The sequence below is a fragment of the Dromaius novaehollandiae genome, chromosome 10 (genome assembly GCF_036370855.1).
Source record: "Dromaius novaehollandiae isolate bDroNov1 chromosome 10, bDroNov1.hap1, whole genome shotgun sequence".
NCBI classification, from domain to species: Eukaryota; Metazoa; Chordata; class Aves; order Casuariiformes; family Dromaiidae; genus Dromaius; species Dromaius novaehollandiae.
The window spans coordinates 25,204,409-25,225,966 of record NC_088107.1 but is presented as its reverse complement, the minus strand read 5'-3'; the positions used below and the strand labels follow the sequence as shown (position 1 = coordinate 25,225,966).

The following is a 21,558-nucleotide window of genomic DNA, read 5'->3' as shown; positions in this document are numbered from 1 at the left end:
CGCTCCCAAACGGCGGGTGATCTGTGATCAGCCCTCATGGTCGTCCAGCGCTTTGCAAAAATGAGCCAGCTTGTAGCTCAGCCCCCCAACCAAACCAAGAGCAGCTCCAAATCCTGCCGAGAAAGGGGGAAGGATCCCAGCACCCCCAGAGAGCATGGGTGCTCTCAGCGCTGTGGGCAAGTGGTACATTATATGGCTCACTGTCCCCCAGCCCTGACTCGACCAAGGTTCCTCGAGCAGAGGAAAAGGGAAAGGTGGTAACCCATGTGCAACAGGATATACGCTGGGCATGATGGAAAGTCCAGGCTCAACACCCGAGCACCACGGCCAGGACACAGCGGCCGCTGTGCAAAGGCTCCAGCACACAAAGCACCCCCAGCCCTGCAAGGCTAATGAGCGCGCTGAGGACAGGCATGGCCATTTCTCCTTTCCTCTGAGGACTGAGACAATCCTGAACCCCTTTTAATCATGCAGGTACCAGGACTGCACTAGGATCTCCTCTCTTTAAGGTGCCACTGCCATATTGGCACTGCCATCCTACCGCCTGCAGAGCTTGTTCCACCAGCCCTAGCCGTAGCCGTCTGCCTGGGGAAGGCTTGCCAGCACAGCTCCTTCAAGACCAAGGAAAAGTCAGCATATAGGGGCTTTTCAATGCTGGAGCAACTCTAACTGAAGCTTCTCTTTCTTGCATCAGGCTCACAAGCCGGACCATCAAAACCAGGACGGTACAGACAAAAAGGTGTGAGCAGGCAGAGGCCCCCGGCACCCTGCAGCAGAGCATGGTGGTCTGAGCTCAGCGCCCAGATGGAGAGACCAGTTTGCTCCGGGAGAAAGCTACCAAGCACGGCCAGCTCTACCTCCTCCTCCTCCGCAGGTTGCCATGCCCCAGCAGGCTGGCAGCTGCCCAAGCCATCTCCACCGCCACCGAGGCTGTCTAACAGCAGTGGAGCTGTTGGCAAGGAGAGCTCTGCTAACTTTCTGCTGATTTTTTGAAAAGATCTGAAAGGTGACGGGACAACAGCTGGTGGAACTTCTTATCATGAGGAGCTGTGATTTGTCCACAGGTCCGTGAACCAGCTCAGATCCAGGTCCATCTAGCCCAGTATCCCATCTGCGACAGTGGCCAGGAGGAGGGATTGAACACGCAGCAGTCCTGCTCCGGGGCTCTTCCAAGCCTCCAGCACCGTGGTGACTCTAGTGGGTTTAATACCCTTCTTCCATGAATTTCTCCAGCTGCTAGTCCTTCTCTCAGCTTAACTGCACCCCAAGGAGGGGTCCTCACCTCCACTGCTGCCTCCTGCATTAACACCTACCCAGCAGGGACCCAGCAGGGACCCAGCCTACGGCCTCTCAACTCCTCCTCCCTTAGTTAAAGACGCTCCAGCCACAGCTGGAAGGAGAAGGGAAAAAAGGAGCGCTTGTGTTGAGAGACAGCTCACGGACACAGTCATTTGGGGGCATCCATGCTCTGGTACAACCTTTAGCTGGTCCCAACCTCCCTGAGCCGGGATCCCATGCTACAAAGCAGACCGAGCTCTCCCGCTGCTTCGTGCGTGCAGCAAGGCAGGGCAGTCCCGCGGACGTGGGCAGTGCCCAGGCACAGCTAGCATACCCAGGCAGCATCAGAAGCTAAAGAGCAACGGCCCTGGATGCTATTTCTTCCATCTCACTGAGATGGCGACACTTTTGCCTGGGATTTCCCAGGGAAAGCTCTGTGCTCTATGGCGCGCAAAGCCCAAGCGGTAAAGCACGCACCTCTGGGATGCCCCAGCTGGCACAACCTGCAGCACCCCGACTTTGGAGTGCAGCACCCACAGCCATCATACAACAGCTCCGCTGTTACTGCCAGGAGAGCAGAGGGCTCCTCCGGGCAGGGAGATGGCCAGCCCCAGGACCATCTCGCCCACATCCCGTCCCCAGCAGCAGGCACTTAAGGAAGCGTGCAAGAAGAGGGCAGTCCATAGCGGTACTTCCCAAAATACTCTCCGGTCTCCTGCAGAGTCTCCCAGGTGGGGTTAGACAAAGATATGATCATCCCACTAAATGCACACAAAGATCAATGCTGGGATCTCAGAGGCGTCCAGGCAGGAGCAAAGGGGAGGTTACTGGAGCTAGATCGTTGTCACCAGCCATCCAAGGGACAGCTTTTGAAGGGACAGGAAGGCGATGTGGAGAGAAGAGTCTCATGCTGGGGCAGGGAAAACAGCAGAGATATCTTGGGCTGGGGCCATACAAGCTCCTACCCAGGGGAAAAGAGCCAGCAAGGGTGTCCTGTGGGTGACTAAAGCGACCATAGGACATGCCATTGTAAGTACACCAGTCACTTGTCACCAATGCCATGTGATGGACAGTTAGTTCCCAAGGACCCGCCGAACATGCACAGCTCTGCTGTCACGCTCCTGCCCAAAGCCCGTAACAAGCGTCAACCTTCAGCAACAAACCGCAAATGACAGCCACGACGTGACAGCAGGAAAGCAGAGATCACAGGCCCTGCCAGCACCCCTCATCGCCACCCCGGCGAGGAAGGGGCCGCGCAAAATTGCCAGAGGATCCACGCTGCAGAGGAAGACCAAAAAAACCCCACCACCCCCAACCTCCCCCAGCGAGAGCTGCCGGAGGGGACTTCCCAATTGCAAGCCTGATGAAGAGCTTAACCCTGAGCACGTGGACAGGCCCTGCCAGCCCCAGACCCAAGAGACGGACGTCATTACGGGTGCCAGCCAACTCACCTACCTCCTTTCTACCTGCCATCACGTCTTCCAGTTTGGTCAGCAGAGATCTCGGTGTCTGAGGGAAAGGACCGGTGGGCCATAGCAGGGAGGTCCTGACACCTTCCTGGGAGAGGACCCATCTGCCATGGCCCAACAAGTAACAGGGAAAACAGCTTTTCCTTCCACAGCAAAACCACTGCCCCACTGTCCCCCATCCAGCAGCCCGAGTGTTTGGGTGTCAGCTTGTGCTGGGTGGTAACTGCACTGTGTCCTCCCACCCACCATCCCAATCCTCGGGGAAACATGCCCGTGGGATTGCAAGGGCCAGCTCAGAGCAGCGATGAAAACGGCTGCACCAGCCAGCGCCAGCATTGGATTCGGGCGGCAGCTTTCTCCCCAGCTGCCCCTCGCCCTATCCAGGCAGATACATCCAGGATGGAGCCCTGCCAGGCGCCGAGATGATTTCACCTGCCGGCAGTAAGGCCGGCCGGCTCCGTGCCGAGCAGGGAGGTTTACGGTGTTGGGAGGGACACGACAGATGCCCTGGCACCGCAGACCCAGCGAGCTGGCACGCGTCGGCGCTCCTCCGAGCTCGGCAAGCCAGGCAGAGCACCGCCGCGACGCCAAGGTCCAGCGAGCTCCCAACAGCCGCATCAGGCCACACGCTGCAGGGCCATTTGCGAGCAGCCTGGACATCCATCCTCGCTCCCCCGGAGAAGGGAGGTAGAGGCGTCGAAACCAATTTAACTCCCATAAAAGCGCGGCGCAGCAGATTGGAGCTCGAGAGGCCCCCTTGTAAACAAGCCCTTTAATCCAGCGCTTGGCGGCTAAAGCAGGAGCCCCAGCTGGTATTACCCAGGGCAGCTACACATGTGCCTCGGGGAGCTCGACACAAGCAATAGTCCTGTCTGGAGCAGAATATTGCTCACCTGTTGATAAAACAGCCTTCATACAAAGCTGACAGATGCTGAAATAAACAGTGCTTTGAGAGTGATAAGCAGTGCATTAGCTCTACTTGAGTTCCCTGCCTCCCAGTACTGTCAAGCATTCTGCCAGCAAATATTAGATATGAAGCGGTCGCACTGTGGGAGTACCGGGAAATTATGCATAATAAAGCTCTGCTTCTCTACGACGACATGCAAGCAGCCACCTCGCTCCGAGGGCTGAGGCCTCACCGTCTATCGGGGAAACGAGGAGGAGTTTGCAACTCAACGGCGCGAAGAGAGTCCTCTCCACCGACCAGCACCGGACCGCGCTCCGGCCCTGGCAGCCCGAAGCAAGCCGCCGCATTGCTGACCCGAAGATCCCAGCAGTCGCAGCCACGCTGGCAACGGCTGCGGGAGGGTTCAAAGGACCGCGGCGAGCCCTTTCGGGCTCTGCTGAACGGCTCAGCAATCTTGGAGGGGATTTACAATCACTCGTTACTTTTGGAAATACTATCAAAGCAAGAGAGAGAGGTCCCCCTGATTCCTGTGCTCTCCTCCCTCGCCGTAAAAGCCTCGAGAATTCACCTCCTATTTCCGCGTTTGAGTTCACAGGGCTACAAACGCTGGGTTTTGTTTATAGGGGACTGTGTCTCCCCCTTTGAAGCCCCAAGACACAGATATCAGTATCTCACCTCAAGGCGATGCAATCTTGGCCCATCACCACCATTAAAGCATCCCCAGTACTGCCAGGCATCCCGAGAGACAGAGAGATTCCCAGCAACAAGAGTCACCATTTAAGGGGACAGGTGACAGCGAGGCAGCACATGAAGAGTGCAAAGCCATCTATTTGGGGCAGGGCTTCCTTGTGGTTAAGGTTAAGATCTTCCGATCTACCCTCACACACCAGCTCAGCCCTTTCCTATCATCTCCCAAGCTACCGTGCGTCTCCTGCCCTTCCCTCGATTCACACAACCTATCTCCCAGACCTCTGGGCTTTTGTAGGTTCAGCAAAAACAGGAGGGCTCAGAGAGCAATGGCACTGCCACAAGCTTGGGGAAGGCTTGGCACAGCACGCACAAGAGCAGGGCAGAAACACATGTAGGGAAGGGGTAAGTTGAGCCTGGTCTTGCTGGCCGGGTGGGCGGACGGGTGGAACGCAGTGCCACAAGCAGGCAGTGGCCAGAGCGGCAGCACGAGAGATGCCTGATGCAGCCAGGAAGGGGAAGATGGTGGTGGACACGGCGAAGAGAGCTGTGCGACCTGCTCAGGCTGTAGAGCTGCAACAGGCAACCCGGCGGGTGGTTGTCCCCGTGAAGACCGCCCTACAGCTCCTTCCCGTTCGCTCGGGACCGTGGCGTCCAGCCTGACACCACTCCATGCGAGCACGCGCATTGATGTTGGCATGAGCAGTGCCCAAAGCCCCAAAGGTGGGCACTGAGCCCCCAAATACCTCTAGGAGTTGCCTGCAGAAGTGCAGTCCAAGTCCCTGGAGAGCATAAAGCTCATGCAGGTTGGTCACGGGCAACCTGCCCTGGCCTTCCACCCCGACAAAAACGTCAAGAAAGGGATTTGGAGGGCTACATTTTCTCCTATTTCCTTTGTGTAGCTGCTGTTGCCATGCTGTGATCCTTGTTGCTATGAAGGTTTGTATGTCAGGCAACAGCTTGTTTTGGCTGCAAACACCACTGCTGGAGTCCGAGCTGGTTTCACGGCACGGGTGGTGTCAGGACCCGGTCCAGCCGCTGCTCCAACATCCCCACGAGCGGAGGCGAGGAGATGCCGTCATGCCCGGCGATGCACTTCATGCCAGGTGACACCAATTCCAGCGAGGGGGAAGAAGGAGACCCAGGAGCTAACAAGGCAGCAAGCGGAGTGATGCTTTCCGGTATAATTAGATCAGTTAATAGTTCCTGCAGATCGGAATCACACCTAACAGAATTAGGGAAACTGCCAAGACAGCTGCTCCCGTGAAAGGCATTTAACAAAACACATTTCCTGCACAAGACGGGCATGGAGAAGGTGCAGCCGCACACAGAGGCATCACCGTCACGGCGGTGGGAGAGCTGATAGGACAGGCCGTTCGCTGCGGCCAAGGTAGCTTCCAGCGCAGCCCCACCACTGACGTCCAGTAGGTAAGAAAAACGCACCCCAGACCCTACCCTGACCCAAGCCTAAAGCCACAGCAACGCAGATGAACTGAAAGTCCGCAGCAAATGCTGCAGGCAGCGAGTGGCAGATGTTTAGGGGTTGGAGCCCCAAAGTTGCCTTTGCTGGCGATCACATCCCATAGCTTTTACATGACTGCCGGCACCAACTCATCTAGAGAAGGGCAGAGGAAGGAGATAGGCATGGCGGCAAGGCGGGCTGGCTGAGCTAGCAGGGACATCAGGCCTGGAGATCCCAGCTCCTCGGAGCTTCGCTCCACCGCATCAGAACGGTCAACTCTGGTCTCTTTCTAAAGCCACAGCAGCACTGCCAGGCTTTAGGGGGGCTTTCTGCCCAACTTCACAGCCACAAGGACAACCCAAAAGCTGTTTTCTACAAAAAGGGAGCTCTGGTCAACCATCCATGTCACCGTCTGCTGTACAACCCCCTTCCCAGAGGTGTGTGAGGCAGGTAGATCTCATCCCCTACAAGCCATGGGATCCCTCGGGGTGAGTGTGCCTGTTAGAAACACACACCCCAGAAGAACAAAACAAACACCCTTCCAACCGAGAGTTCACGTCTTCAGCAAAGAAAGATAGCTCAGCGGGTCAGCCGCGAGACAAACCCACATGAAGGGAAGGAGGAAGTTATGCCACTGGATGAGCCCAAACACACTTTTGCTGCCACGCACAGAGCAACGCTTATCGTTTCAGCTTGCAAAAATGGCACATGCCACCAACACGCAGTCAGGGGCTACCGGAGGAGAACAGTTTGCAAAAGAAGGGCCCGTGTCAGAGCAATTACCACGGGAGCCTAGGGGGCACATCCTACACAAATCCAATTTTCAAGGACACATCACGCACCAGGGAAGAGCTATGCTTCTCCTCGCAGAGCCAGTGGGAACTGTTCACAACGCTGCCCTGTGTCAGCGGTCTCTCCTTGCTACACTGTCACATTACAGACCCAGTGGGGGAAGCGTGCAAAGACCTAGAAGTGCCAAATGAGAAGTGCTCACAGCAGCACGTTCAGGGAGTCAGGAATTAACTGGAAGCAAACACAATTCTGCACCTCCACATGCCAAGTGCGCTGGGGGGGACGGGGCTGTCACCCCTGGGGAGAAAGTGGCTGCTGCAGGCTAGCAACCTCCTCTCCATCTCTGATGTTGACATGCCTGACACGAGCCAAGTGCTGCTCACAGCCAGCAAGAGGGAAAAAAGCTTTCTGAACAAACTGCTTAGCAAAAAAAAATCGGTCGCAATTAAGCCCTTCCATTCCCTGCACCTGCTGTTATTAATCCGGCTGGAGCAGGCCGGACTGGCTCACAAGCGATATGCAAACACTCGGACCCACGAGCCCTGCTCAGGTAACGGTGCGGTGAAGCTTAAACACCACTTCACACGTTGCGACACACTCTGCTCCGCCAGAGCCACCCAGCAGACACCACGTGCTTCCTGCGCTCAGCCGAGCGGCTGGTATTTTAAGAAATGAACTTTAGCTTCAGACAGTTGGGCATGCAGAAAGCGTCATCCCCCAGCTCTGGGGAGGTGAGGATCGATGCCGGCAGCGCTGCTCCTGCAGCCCGGGGTCCTCCCAAGCGATCCGGCGAGGCCGAAGCTCACGGCGGCTCTGCTGAGGTCATGCTGGGGCGGCAGCAGCACCGTGAGGACCCGGGGGAGACACCGAGTGTGGTGGGGTGGAAAGGATGGGAGGTGCTGCTCAAGCCACCAGAAGAGGGGATGTCAACCCAGGAGAAACGCAGACTGGCCCCATCACGGAGAAACGGAGGCTGGCCCAGGCTGGCGTGCCCCATGGCTAAATTAGCACTTGCATGAGTAGCGGCAGTAATGGCATTTTAGCACTGCCTTCGGGGATCTTGGGACTGGACTCTGGTCACACAGGCACGCTCATCCATGCTGAAACACCCCTCGTTTTGCTTTGTAGACATGCCCTACACCTGTGGTTCTCCTCCCTCGCCTCCCTCCCGAATCTCCGGGGCAAGGAGAGATGCTCGTTGCACCCTACGCATTTTGTGAGCTCCAGCTTTGGACACCACACAGGTCTGGGACACTCCTGTAGCAAAGCCAAGTCCTGCTCCATCAGCAACGAGGAGAAGGCAGGAGCGATGTCAGGGGATCAGGAAAGAGGGACGGATTCACCCCAGGTTTTTGGTCTTATACAACTGAGTACGAGAGATGCTTCTACTTTGGGAGCTGACATACGCAGCAGACTGGAAACGACCAAAGGAAACAGCAGGATTTGTATTCTGCATGACAGGAGTGCAGGGCTCGCTGTAAAAGCCATCGTTCCTGACAGCAGGAACCAAGCAGCAGCCAGCAGAGCCAGGCAGAGAAGGATCTTTGCACAAGTTCATTGAATTACTGCAGACTAAAAATAGCCGAGCTGCAGGAATCACAGAATGCCTCCGAGGCACGGTCTGAAACGATAGCTGCAAAAGAAAGGGGTAATGCGGAAGGACAGGCAGACGGGCTGCAGAGCTTCATAGACTGGCGAGGCCCAGAAGAAAAAAAAAAAAGAAAGAGGGTAAAAAGAAACACCAAGCCCTGATGTTACAGGAGAAACTGCGAGGAAAGGGGCTTGGAAATCAGCAGTGCAGTCAAAGCAGCGGCTTCCTTGCTAATTCTGGCGCGAAGCAGGAGGCCTGCCGCAGCCGCCTCCTTTGAAAGATCAGAGAGCACCGTGCGGCAATCAGGACTTGAAAATTTTACAAGCCATCCAGAGCTGCCATGAAAGCGCAGCGCAGCTCAGAGCAGCGTTGGCACAGGGAGACATTTAGCACTTCCACACAACTCCCAGCTGCCGCCCGAGGCCCCCATCTAGCCGACGCGCATCTCATAAAACCTGAAGCCCTGCAAGACTGGATGAATCCTGCTCCGTCTCGCTCTCACTTCAATGCCTCTCGAGTAGTCAAGGGATTTGGGGGGAAGAGGGAAAGGACGGTTGTGCTCAGTCTCCTGTGAGATCGGGGATGCCCCGTTGCTCCTCCGCTCCTCCTCGTGCTGCTGCACGGTCTCCTCTGCCCACCGTGCACCTCTTCTCATGACTTCCCCCAGAGAGACCCAGAGGTCCAAGCTCTCACCAGCTTCACCGCTGCCCACAGAGGTCTCCAACAGCAGGGCCGAAATCAGCCTCCCGGGAGCTTCACGCCACGGCGGCTCCGCGGAGCCGCAGGTACGCCTTCAGGAGCGGGAGAGCTGGGGATCGCGTGGTGCTCTTGAATCCAGGCCAGACCCTGCCTCCACCTCTCCCCCTTCCTGCAAGAGGTTTAATCCTCGCCCTTTAGTGCCTGGATTTCTCGTGTCCTGCTGGATGCTGATCTAAAATAAAACCGGTGACACACCAGCTCCGGAGGCACAAATACTCACGCATCTCCAACTCCGTGGCCCCGGGCTTTTCTGGACACCAGGCTGAAGAAGAACACGCTGGTGGGAAAGGAGAGATGGTTTGGTGCTTCGTGCACAGTCCTAAAACCCAGGAGGGGCTGATGCTTGTCTGCACTGCTAGCTAATCCGGGTGCCACTGCAGACAAGCCACTCAGCTTGCCCGTGCCTCAGTTTCCCCAGCTCACGGCAAGCGCTTTACAATTTTTAAGGTGATCAGACCTTTTGCAGAGACCAAAAAACACTAGAGACAGGCTGATAGCTGGAGCGAGCAGATCTCACACAGTGTTTCTCCTTGGGGCACGGTGCAGCTGAGGCAGGAACCTGGCACAAACCATGCCCTTCTCCCCGTCACCCGCATCCCTGGCCGTGACCAGCCGCCAGCACAGAGCGAAGGGCAGCAGCGGGAAGCAGGAGCCGCTCACTAACTTGGCTTCACACGGGCGGACCCGGCGCGCAAGCGACTGCAGGCTCCAGGCAATTCCCAAAACAGCTGGCAGCTCTGCCACCCGCTATCCGCAAGCAGATCCCGCACGCCCAGAACGAGCAGGGCAGCTCGGAGTGCAGCCGAGTCCCAGGTGCCGCCGGCCGCACGCGGGGATGCCCGGCAGCACGCGCCGACTTCCACGTTCAGGGCCCCTGTACGCTGCTGTGCATTTTCTTGTCCCTACCAGCAAGCCTAGCTCAGAGAGGAAGAATCCCCTGGGTACAATTTTCCAGCATTGTGGCTTCCTCCTGCCTCAGGAGCAGCAGAAAAAAAGCACTTACAGCTCCCTGCCGACTTGATTCAGCTGAATCCTTCCACACATGCAACTGAGCGGAAGGTAAAACAGGGAAGGCAGAGGTGTATGAGGAAGCTGGAGGTGCCCGTCTCAAGCTAGCAAGGACCGGTTGTTCAAGGTAGTCTCCCCCAGTGCGGTCTGCGCACTCCTCCCTTCCCAAATACCTCAGGTCATGATGCTTTTCCAAGTGGGAACAACTTCAGTGCTGATCTCCACACCCGGGGCCATTGCACCACCCCGTCCTGCACCAGCTGCCCTTTCGAAAATGGTTTTCAAGAGGGGAGAGGAAAGAGGAATCGGGTCCCATCCTGACCTTCCCACAGCACTGGGGGCTAGCGAGAAGGGAGCTTTCCACACCTATGAACAACCGTGTCTATTTGAAGGGGACAAACAGCAACAACCTCAGCCAGGAGGCCACAAAACACACGCACAGCTTCAGCGTAATCTGTGCTGGCACCACTGGAAGTTTTACACCACCAACCTGTGGCTAAATGGTAGCAGCACTGGCCTGCCTGTTCATGGAAAAGCAGGTTTAAGTTCAACTTCAATTATCATCAAAGATAACGAAGACAGTCACAGTGAAGTGCAGCCAGAGGAGCATTGCCAGAGAGAGTTGGGATTGAGGCCAGCACCTTCATTCCCCGCACGTAATGGCAAAGCAAGAGCAGAAGCAGACGTCCAAGACGAGCTCCAACCTGGCCCACCTGAGGTATCCCATCGGCTGGCCTCTACCACCTCTGCTCTTTCTCACATTTGTGCTTCTGGTCTCTCTTTCTGCTTCCAGACTCCAGCTGGGGCCAGACTCAGATATGAGGAGTTCAGCTCAGGCCTCCAGCCTGAGTATCCAACCTCCTGAAGAGGCTGGAGGGACGACTGGGTTTCTGTGCTAACCGTGGCACACTGAGCCACCTATTCATCCCAATGTTATTTGGCAGAGCCCCAGCAGCAATTGAAACCCATCAAAGCAAGGGACTTGGGAAAGCAAACCAAACTCCGTGCAGATGAGATGAGTTCCAGTGGAAAAAGGTTCAGCTGGCTTGGCAAGAGAGACGAGAGCCCTGAGCTCCTGTCAAGTCTATTTTGAAAGCTCTGCCGGGGTTATTTATCCAGCAGGAGATTTCTGCTGCCTCCCAGGGCTCGCGCGCTTTTGTGACAGACTTGCAGGTTGCCAGCTAGAAATGAAGTCAACTCTGTCAAGCTCCCATTCAGGTTGGCATGGTCTTTTCTCTGGCACCTCCAGTAACAAGTTAGCTCTCACATAAAGGCAGAGAAATGGCAGTTTAGATTTTCACCCACCATCTGGGCAACAGGATAACACAACGCACTGGGCTGTTGCAGGTTTTGGCTGGTTGCTTCATTTGCTGTACAGATTAAAAACCCAACTTTAAGAGCTGCTCCCACACATCTACTCTGTCCTGACCACCCAGATTGTGGTGGAAAGGAAGCCTGGGATATGCCAGCAAGCAACACAGCAGGGAAAGAGGAAGAAGGAGATTATTGTAACTCAAAAATGCAAGCGCTGGAGAGCAAAGGAACTCTCCAACAACACTTACCATCCTCCGTCTCTTGCCAGACAATGCCTTCCAGGTTCACGCTGGTCCCAGGCTCACAAGGGCCCAGACACTCCGGCTCGGTGGCCAGTGCCACATCACAGGTATTCACTCCCACAGAACGGGTGCGTACCATGATCTGCTCACAAGGCGACGAGATGTCGTTGTTGACAACAGGGACGAGGAGGTGCAAGGGCAACACTGCAGGCGTCGAGACCGGAGACTCCATCTGTGGGGAAGGAGAAACATGCCAGTCACTGTCAGGAATACACAGGGGAGAGCAAGTATCAAAAGGCATCTACATTTCTGAAGAACCCCAAGCCCAGGGCTACCACCTTCTTAATTCCTATGCCAGAATTGCCTTTGGCCTGCTTGCTAGGAGGTGGTTCAAGTCCCACACCTTATCAGAGGACAAGGATCTAGGAGGCCTTTTCCACCCTGGCGTGCCCATACCCACTGAAAAGCCAGCACTTTGTAGTTACGTAGATCACACCCAACATCCTTCCACAGGAGGGATCTGCTCTGCTGTTGAAGGTGCTTGTGCCAAGTCCCTGCACAGACTACTTTTGCTGGTGTAATCATCCCTGGTCAGGATGCCTTTTGGCTATTGCTCAGATGTTAATGTAGTCAGTGAGTTCAGACCTGACGGCTTATTAGGAAAAAAAAATTACAGGCTTCTGCTCAACTGGCAGGACAGGACAAACGAGCAGCGGTCTCCCTCTGGTGCCAATGAAAACCAAGGTCCTCCTCCCAGATCTACCCCATGACCATCTGAAGACACATGCATTCAGGTTACAACTCTCTTTTCTATCAAGCGAGGGCAAAGTATCAGCTTCAGAGAGCGATCCAGCAGATGCCTCATGCTGGGGGAGAAGAGTTGCAGGCCAAACAAGTGCCAGCCATCTTGCTCTCCTTGCGCACGGAAACCACATCGCACTGCCAGAGCCGAGCTTGGAAAGCCAACAATCCAACACGCCAAGCACAACCACGGCCCAAGGCTGAGTCACTCTGCCGCTGACAAGCCAGGTCCTCAGCCGCTCTGCTACACCAGCAGAACACAACGCCGTATGGAGAGGGATGGCTGATAGGCTGATTCTGCTGCTGGCCAAGGGAAGGTGCAGGGTGGAAACCTTCCTGTCCTTCAAGGTTCATCAGCCAACCCATCCGTAGTAAATCAGTTCCCTCGCCTTGGCTTGCCAAAGGGGATTTGCAGCTGTTTTCGGGCTAGCTGCTTATCCTCTGCTCAGATCTCCTCTCTCACAGGAAGGTTTATGATCTTGATAAGATACTGAGAAACCTCAAAACAGAAGCAGACCGAGGAAACTCATTGAGTCATCAGCGAGCCCTGACCTGTGTTTCAGTTTCAGTCAGGGGAAGACCCCTCCACAGCCTCCAGCACTACGCCAAGAGATATCTTTGTAAACCTCTACAGAGAGCTGACTGATGATAACCCCGGAGAGGCCAAGACTGCTACAGCCGGCGCCAAGAGGCAGGAAGCAGAGGCCTCCAAGCTCGTGACCGAGCGGGGACACTGACACCAGCCCGTGACCACTTCTAACCTCATCGCTGGCTCTTGCAGGCTGACATTGCTGACACCCACAAAACGGTCAGCCTCCCACTCCAAGGTGGCATCCTGGTCCTGAACAGCTGCCAAAATTACCTGCTTGCTCTCACGCTCACATACAGACCTCTTTTAAGCCTGCCCTTTACAAGGCAACTTCCAGGAGCAGAAGCTTGCACGTTAAACCTTGCCCGCCCCATGCAACGAGGTGCATGCGCGCTCCCACGCACAACCACGCCGTGGGGCCGGAGCATCCCATCTCCCTGAGCGAGGACGTTCACAACTCCCTGAGCAATTAGCGCCTGCAAAACCTCTCCGAACCCTCGGCGACGCAAGGCATCCTCAGGCCGAGACGGCACGAGAGAGGCAAATCCCTACACCGCAGTAACCATGCGGAGAAGCAGGAGACGGCATTTGCACAGCGGATACTACCTACTCCCACGGGGTAAGCTGCATCCGAAACACGACTTCGTCTGCTGGCAGGGGAACTGCATGCAGACCCCCTCGGAGAGCCCGGAGGTCTTCTGCCTTGGCCAGGGCGGGTGGATTTGCTGTCGCAGCCGTGTTAACACAGGAGAATACAAAGCGCCTTGTGCCCACGTGCCTGCAGCCGGCTCCTTGTCCTCCCGCGTATGTCCTCTGTCTGGACAGCTCATCAGAGCGCATCCAGTCCAATAAGCATTAAAGACAGCCTAGAGGTTTCGAGCAGCAGCGGCTGGACTGCAAGCTTCCCTCCATCAGCAGCACAGCTCGTGCTTTTGCCTGCCGTCTCGTTCAGCAGCTCTTTCTCCCCCACGCACCAGGCCCGACTTCCCAGCGGCAAACTCGGCTCGCTCGGGAGCCCGTCCTTGGCTCTCGTCCCTGAGAAAGAGCTCCGATTCGGGGACCGCCCCATGCCTGGTGCCCCAACCCAGCAGCCAGGCAGTCCTGCAAAGGTTGCTGGCATAAACGATGGGGGCGAAGGCAAAGCAGCCCCGTCCTGCGCATCCCGGGGAATGCAGGGGAAGAAAGATGCCCTAAGGAAGCACCAAGCTCCTTTGGGGAAGCTCGGGAAAGCGAGCTATTCCTGAAGACCACGCTTTCCCATCCAGCCCCGGCTGAGGAGGCTGCCCCACCATGACAAACCGGTTACAAAGCAGGGCAAGTCCCATCCCATCCCCTGGTGAAACATCTGGAGAGCATCCAGGCACAGCTGGCTGGCGTTGGTCCCCAGGAGCGAGGCCGGGTCGTGCCGGGGAGCGCTCGCCCCCCGAGCAGCCGGGGCTGGGCAGCGGCGGCTGGCTGCTTGCTGGCGCATGCAGAGGAAAGGAAGGGCACCTGCGGGGTTTTGAAACCGTTCAGCTTCCTTCCACCCTGCAACAGAAACCACAGTGCAGCACAGGAGCGTTTAATTACAGTTCCAGCTCTGCTAATTATCGCTCGGTCGCATTTGTAATCTGCATTACGCCACGGCGCATAATAAGCAGCTCGCCGAGATCTCTCTAACAAGCGAGGAGGCTTTATGGGATTTCATATCTCACTCGGCGCCGGAGCAAACAGAGCCTCATTTATCAACCGGCGGTGCAAGAGGCAGCTCTCCCGCCCGGAGCTCTGAGTGGAAAAGGCCCGGAGAGACGCTCCGGAGGCTGGGACAAGGACAAAGCCTCTGGCGTGGCGCTCGGCAGGTCCCGGGCAGGCTCACAACGAAGCCAGAGGTAGAGAGAGGCAGCTTGATTGCCGAATTTGGCTTTTCATCCTCCGGCTCCATCAGCACGAGGGTCAGAGACGGGCCCGCTCCAAGCGGCGGCACCGGCTGCCGGAGCCCTGCCGGCACGGGGACCACCCGCAGCCGGGCCGCCGGCCACTCTCACCTTCGGCACGTGCTAAGCTCCTCCGCCAGGCCATTCCCAGGCCAGCACCAGAGATGCTCGCGTTAGAGACACAAGGCCGTTACAGCCTTAAGCGGCGGCTTCCCAACCTCCTCCAGCCCCGCGGCAGGCTGCAGCGAGGGTGCAGCTAGTGGCGATTTCGGGCTGCGTTGCACAGTGCTGGCTTGCACCTCCGACATCAACTCCCTCGGGCAAATCACTCAGCGTTTCGGGACCCTAAATCCCCGGCGTAGAAGACAATTTATTTCTCTTCCCTTCCTGGAGAAGGTTGTGAGATTAAACGGCAGCGAGCGCAAAGGCCACCCCTGCGCGTGAGCTAGGCAGAACAAAGTTTCCCATGCCAGCGTGAGCCATCCAGAGCCGCCTGCCCCTCCGATTCCCCCCAGCGAAAGTCCTTCAGTGCTCAGCACGGTGGCGTTCCTCCCTCCATCACGAGGAACAGGCCTTCACCACCAGCGAGGACAGAAGCGGAACGGAGCCAAGCAATTTGCCGCGAAGACGGGCAAAACCAGTGTTTAACCAGTGTTTTGATTTGCTCTCTACGGTCAAAGCAACACAAAAGCAAGAAAACGGCATTTCCAAACAATAAGAGCCAACAGGTATGCCAAAAAAAAAAAAAAAATCAAAGCTGCAAAAGATCAGTCAGATGTATTTGTGCTGCATCTGCAAGGACAGAGACGGTGCTAACCACGGCGCGGCGTTAACGCGCTAACACAACCACGCCGCAGCGCATTTGCGAGCAAGGATTTTGCAGCGGTTGGCAGCAGACCCACTAATGCGTTTGAGACTATTGAGCTTCACCGTAGCCCCAGGTTAAGAGGCTACCTAGCACCGTGGCCTATCTTCCTAGTCTACAAAGGTCCCTCGACTCCTGCAAAATCAAAAGGCAACACAAAGCCAAGGGAGATCCTAATTACTGGTCACAACCACTTGGTTACCATATGCCAGTTGGCCGATGAGGACAAAACGTGCGTTGAACCCTCTCCATGTTGCACCTCGAGAGCGATGCTCGAGGCCGCAGGCAACGTTGCGCGGCTCAGCCCAGCGTTCAGGGGCATCTGATGTTGGTCCCGCTCGGTCGCCGGACCTGGGAACGAGAGGCACTGGCGCACACCGTATGCGCGCGGTTCAATCTCAACCACCTATCCTACTGCAAGCGTTGCGGAGAAAGCTCCAAGGGATTCACCCGGGTCTCCTCTCCCAGAGGCGGCTCCGGAAAACCCCTGCCCTAGGTAGCGCACCAAGCGATAAATCCTCAGCGTTTGCTGGCTGCTTTTTTCCGCGCCAGGCCCTGCCGCGATGGTAGCCAACGAAAGCTTTGGGGTGCTACGGGACACCAGCAAGGCAGCCTCTTCCATCATGCGTGCATCCTTCCTCACTGTGGGGCCCAGGCTGCCCGCTAGCTCATCATGAAAACGCTGCCCGGCCCGGGGAAGCCGAGCCCGCACGGCCTGACGGTGGGTTTCTCCAGAGGCACATCTGAGCCCGCAAAGTCCATCCTTCCTCCGCTCAGGAGCGGGAGATGCCAAGAGCCCCGGTGCCCCCTTTGCAAGCGGGACCAAGCGGCAGCGTCGCCCCAAAGAGGCCGGCGGGCAGCAGGGCAATGGGTTCCTCCTCCAAAAAAAGCAGCGTCAACATTTCTGACAGTCGTCTCTAGCGGTAAAAGCTGCTCCGAGGAAGGCTGAAACGCGTCCGAGAGGCCGTGCCACGGAAGGTGGAACGCGCCGAGCGTCGTGCTCCCCAGATTTGCTCTGCAGAGAGCAAAACGGCTCAGTTCCCCAGGCTGGATACTGGATAGCACCACCGGCAGGATCGCCTGTCTCTTTGGATGGGAACTTGGGGGTTTTCCAGCCCCTAATGCGAAGTAGACTTGGAGCAGGCGGAAATCCTCTCCTGGGAAGGAGCATCCGCCCGGATTTCCTTGCTTGCCCTTTGGAGCTGGCAGGTAAAGCGCAGGCAGTGCCGGTGCCAGCTCTCGCCCGCGCGGCGGGTGGGAAGGGAGACCGCGAGCACACAGACCCAGCTGGCTCGCACTTGCTCCGCCACCTGGGACTCTCACCATCTCCCCCAAAAACAGAGCAGGAGAGAGAAAACCCTCTTCCCGGCAGGTCCCCCCCTCCGCCGGCTCCTGGGAGGCTTCCCGTGGCCCAGGCTTCACCGGGAGCGGCACGTCCTCAGCGCCCCTCGCCATCTGCTCTCGCCCCCGACACCTTCGCCTGCCCGAGATCCGCAGCGTCTCCCATCCGTGAGGCCGTCAACGCCGAGGAGCGAAGGGAAAAGGCTGCGGGCGTCCCCTAACCCCCGGGGGCTGCCAAACGCAGCGCCCGCCTTGTACGGACGGAAGCACCAGGACTTGTGCACCATCACCTGGAGGGCCCTGGAGACCCTACAGATACAGCCAGGCCAACCACATTTGCACCCCACGCGGCACACTGTCCCAAAAGCAGCCTGCAAGGAGGGTTTGGGCTCCCCGGTTTCCTTGCAACAACGGCAGTCAGCAAGGAGGGGAGCAGCTCCCACCATCCTAGGGAGCTGACGCGCGTTTTCCTGCTGGCGGCTATGCCGGTTGCCCTAGGACAGGTTCCCACGTCCTAGCTACAACGGAGAGCTGTCCCCTGCCAGCAGCTGGATTTGCCTCCATCTGTGCAAACACCTTCCCAGCCCGCGAGGCCTCGCAAAGCGACGAGCGGCAGCAGGAGGGGAGATCACAGCCCGGTTGCCACGCGCACTACCGTCGTAACGTAAAGCACTGAGCACGCAACACCACGGAGATCTCCCGTCCTCGGACCCCAGAGCGCTTCAGAGGTGCTGGACGGACAGGCCAAGCAACTCAGACCGAGAGGGAGAGCAGGCGGTGGGAAGCTGAATGACTGGGGTGGGTTACGTGGGAAGCCAGGGGCAGAACACAGCCCAGACGGGAGGGCTGCTGGTTTCCTGGCCCCACCACGCAGATGCAGCTGGCCACATCTTTTTAATGCAGCTGAGAAATTGTTCTGTTGGGGAAATGTCCTCCGATCCCTAACCAAACTGCTTCGCTTCCCCCACTGCAAACCCAACAGTGCCTCTTGCAAGGTGTCCTACCAAATGAAGCAAGGCATCATCCAGCGGCCAAGATCTCCAGCTCCACACCAGCTGTGGTCAACAGGCACATCTTAAACTTAGAGTCGTCTTCGGCAAGGCGTTTCGAGGCAGAGGTATCTGGGAAAGTCTGCCTCAGCAGCACATGAGCACACCACAAAAGCCAAAGCCTGGACGAGCACTTCCGCCTCGAGATAAGGCGCGCACAGCCTACGTGCGAGCTCTGCTTGGCTCTGCAGGACAGCTTCTCTGGTAGCACCATCGAAAACGGAGAGCCAGTCACGGTGAAACGCACGCTGGGGCAGAACAGCTCATCAGATCACGCTGGCGGTGCAACCTCCTGCTTCCAGCGATGGGCGGGAGCAACTGAGCAACCCTAAATCCACTGGAGTTGGTGAAAACCACTGCAGACTTCAAGGCCTGTTAGACCCAATTTCTTCATTAGCGCCCAATACATCCCCATCAGGGACAGCACCCTGCTGTCTAGCACTGTGACCTGGCCTTTCTCATCCAAGTCCTGATCTCTAGGAAGAGGAGGTGAATTGCCAGGGACTGCTCTCTGCTCCCACTTTCGGGTTTCAATTCCCCAGGTCCTGACTCAAAGACACGTTCCAACAGAGATGAGCCTCAGCCCTCCCTGTGCGCTGCAACAAGATCCCAAAGGAGCTCCACGTTAGAGAAGCTGGACGGACTTGTGGTTAGCGCTATTGCAGGCTCTCCGCTGATTCACTGGCCTTCTCCAGACTAACAAGCTGGCTAAGCTGTTTTAACGTGACCTGATATTCAAAAAGCCAGTTCTAACCCCTTGTCTACGCAGGTCCTCCATCAGAGAGCTGGGTAAAAATCCCTGCTTGAATGCAACTAGTCTTATCTTGCTGCTTCCAGCACTTCAAGATCAAGGGGAGGCAGACACCGCAGAGGCATGGCCTCGTGTATCACCACGTCTTCAATAAAGCCAGGAATAGTATCCAAGACAGACGTGCTGGCACCAAGTCACCTGCTCCAACCATTTACAAGACTATCAGATCTGCTCTTGAAAAGGAAGGTGTCTCCTGTAGGTGAGAGGCAGCAAATAGCAGCGACGGGAGGGGACAGTCAGTACAAGCGAGCAAGACAGGAAGGGAAGAAAATCAAGGTTAGGATCTCTGTGAAGCAAGAATCAGTCTGACAGGCTGACTGAGGATGTGGTATTTGGGTCTCAGGTCACCCACGCTAACTCCCGATATTCCTCTGCGCTCCCACGGAGATGCCTCAACAGCCTCCCCTCCTCATTTCACGAATTAAAACACAAGACAGCCCGCTCTAACACGGCAAGGTCTGTGGTGAAAAGGTGACAAGAGCCCACGCCGCAAAGGGACTCGCCAAACAGGGATGCGTCCGTGTCAAGAGAGGACAGAGCTGGCTGAAAACACAGAGCCTGACCGCAGATGGCTGCAAGTGTCCTCCGCATCGAATGACCTGGCCTTCGGCCCTTTCTGTACGCTGCTACCATACAGAGGCTGCTCTTGCCGTCGCTGGAGTCATCCTCGGGTTCAGCAGCGCTACTCAAGTAGAAAAGCTTTTAAGACAGCAAGTGCCTGGCCCCCGCATGCTCCCCATAGCACACCGGGAAGCAGTTTCCCAAGTAAAGCTCAGGCTCCCAGCCACAAGCAACATCTCTTCCACTTCAGGCTTGCGAGAAGAGGTCTTGGCTTCCATCCCAACGTGGGGATGTGCTGAGCGCCTTTCACTGATCGGGGATGCGGGTGCTCACCTTGAACAAAAATAACAGGGTCTCCTGGCTTGTGACCCAACTCCTATCAGGCAGCCCTTCACCGACCTGAGTGATGCTTGAACCCTGAATCAGCAGCAAGGCTTGTGGCCTGCTCTCTCTGACCACCCAGCTGGCCACAGCACAGCTAAGATCTCTCCTTCTTAGGTCCTCAGCATCCTCCTGACGGCTTTTGCATGGCTTCCCACCAGAAACCCAGTTCTCACACCCCACACCCCATAACCCCTGCCTACCTTCCTATCAGCACTGCCAACATTGCCCACACGTGTTGGTTTCTCACACCGCTGCCTGCTCTGCCCTCTACCACACAGCGGAGGCCAGCCAAGCATCCTTCAAGCCAGGACTCTATGAGAGAACCACCACAGTGCGAAGTCTTGCTTTATCTTTCATTTCCAAACCAACAAAACAAGCAGGCAACTCTACCCAAGCAAAAAAAGGACCTTTCCCACCATGAGAGACAGCAGGCTTCTTTCTCAGGGACCTTCTCAACCACCAGTGCAGCCTAGCTCTTCAGTGTCCCCCATTCACAGACATGCATATCGCCTTCTCTTTTCTGTCTGGGCTGGAAGCCAGTATTTGTTCCTCAGAAAGCAGGTCCCCAAACAAGGTCCTGGCCCTGCACCCAGTCTTCTTGTAGAGAGAGATCTTCTAGTCCCTGAAAACCCCCACATCTCGTTACGCACGTCCACACCAAACTCCGACAGATTGCCATTCCCGGCCGCTCCCACGCACGTTCTCTGTTCTTCTCCCACTACGACACGCTCACGTAGGAAAACCAGTAGCGACAGGGCCAAAGCCATGACGACAGCAAGGCAGACACGTTTCTACCTTTGACCACGTGAAACTTGTGCAGAAATCCAAGCAGTACCCAAATGGCCAGTGCTAACGCTAGCACTCCTTGACCAGTACATTAGAGCAGGCGAAGGAGTAACAAAAACGCTTTTGCAAGCACCCTAGTGCATCAATCTCCCGGAAAGAGGATATAAATCCAGCAAGCCTTTCACGAACCACTTGCCACGTTGTGATGCAGCTACAGCAGCCTTTAAAAGCATGATGCTAACCGCCAGCTATATAAAAACCCAGACTAAGGATTCAGAAGCTGCACACAGCCAAGCCAGAGACAACCCTGAAATCCAAATCCTCACGTCCGCAAAACAGGCAGGGGCAATCGGATGAAAAAAATCAGCATCTGCATGGCTGAAACCCTGCAAATTCCCTCAAGGGCAGTAAGACTGAGATTTGACGGGCTCTGCCTCCATGCCACGGGAGCACAGCACCCACAGCAGCAGGTCTCGCTCCAGCCAGGATCCGGAGAGCGCCATGCTGACCCCAATCCCCCCCACCAAGGCCACAGGCAGCCACACAGTCATCCTGGAAGAACCCACCACCCAGGAGCTCCCGGAGCGCTACTATTTGTAGGGACAAAGTACATATTACAGAGCTCAGTATCTCCTCGTAGGCAGATGAACCGGTCAGACAGTAAGTGCGGGTAATCCTGTAACTCCCAGTGGGCTATAAAGGAAGCAGTTAATCTCTGTTTTTAAGGAGAAGGCTATTATGCTTGAACTGAAAGTTAAAGCCACATTGCCTCGTACTGCAAGTGCTTCCATGCCCACACCAGGCAAACATCAACGCAAGCCCGTCCAGCCCTAGACGCCTGGTTTCTGTCCCATTTAGCAGTCCCCATATGAATACCCAGTGCCCTGTCCTTCTCAGGGGACACCCTACTCATCTCTCACCTTCAAACAGTCCAGAAAAAAATCGGTAA

The 21,558-nt window shown here is 56.5% G+C and overlaps 1 protein-coding gene across 2 annotated transcripts in view; it reads right to left on the bottom strand.

The window, feature by feature from the left end:
- The window catches only part of ZNF609 (zinc finger protein 609), an 89,287-nt gene that overhangs the window by 14,267 nt on the left and 53,462 nt on the right, over positions 1–21,558 (bottom strand). For both annotated transcript variants that reach the window (XM_064517681.1, XM_064517680.1), the window contains exon 3: positions 11,516–11,741. In XM_064517681.1, coding sequence (XP_064373751.1) covers positions 11,516–11,741 — 226 coding nt within the window. The remainder of the gene's footprint in view (positions 1–11,515; positions 11,742–21,558) is intronic.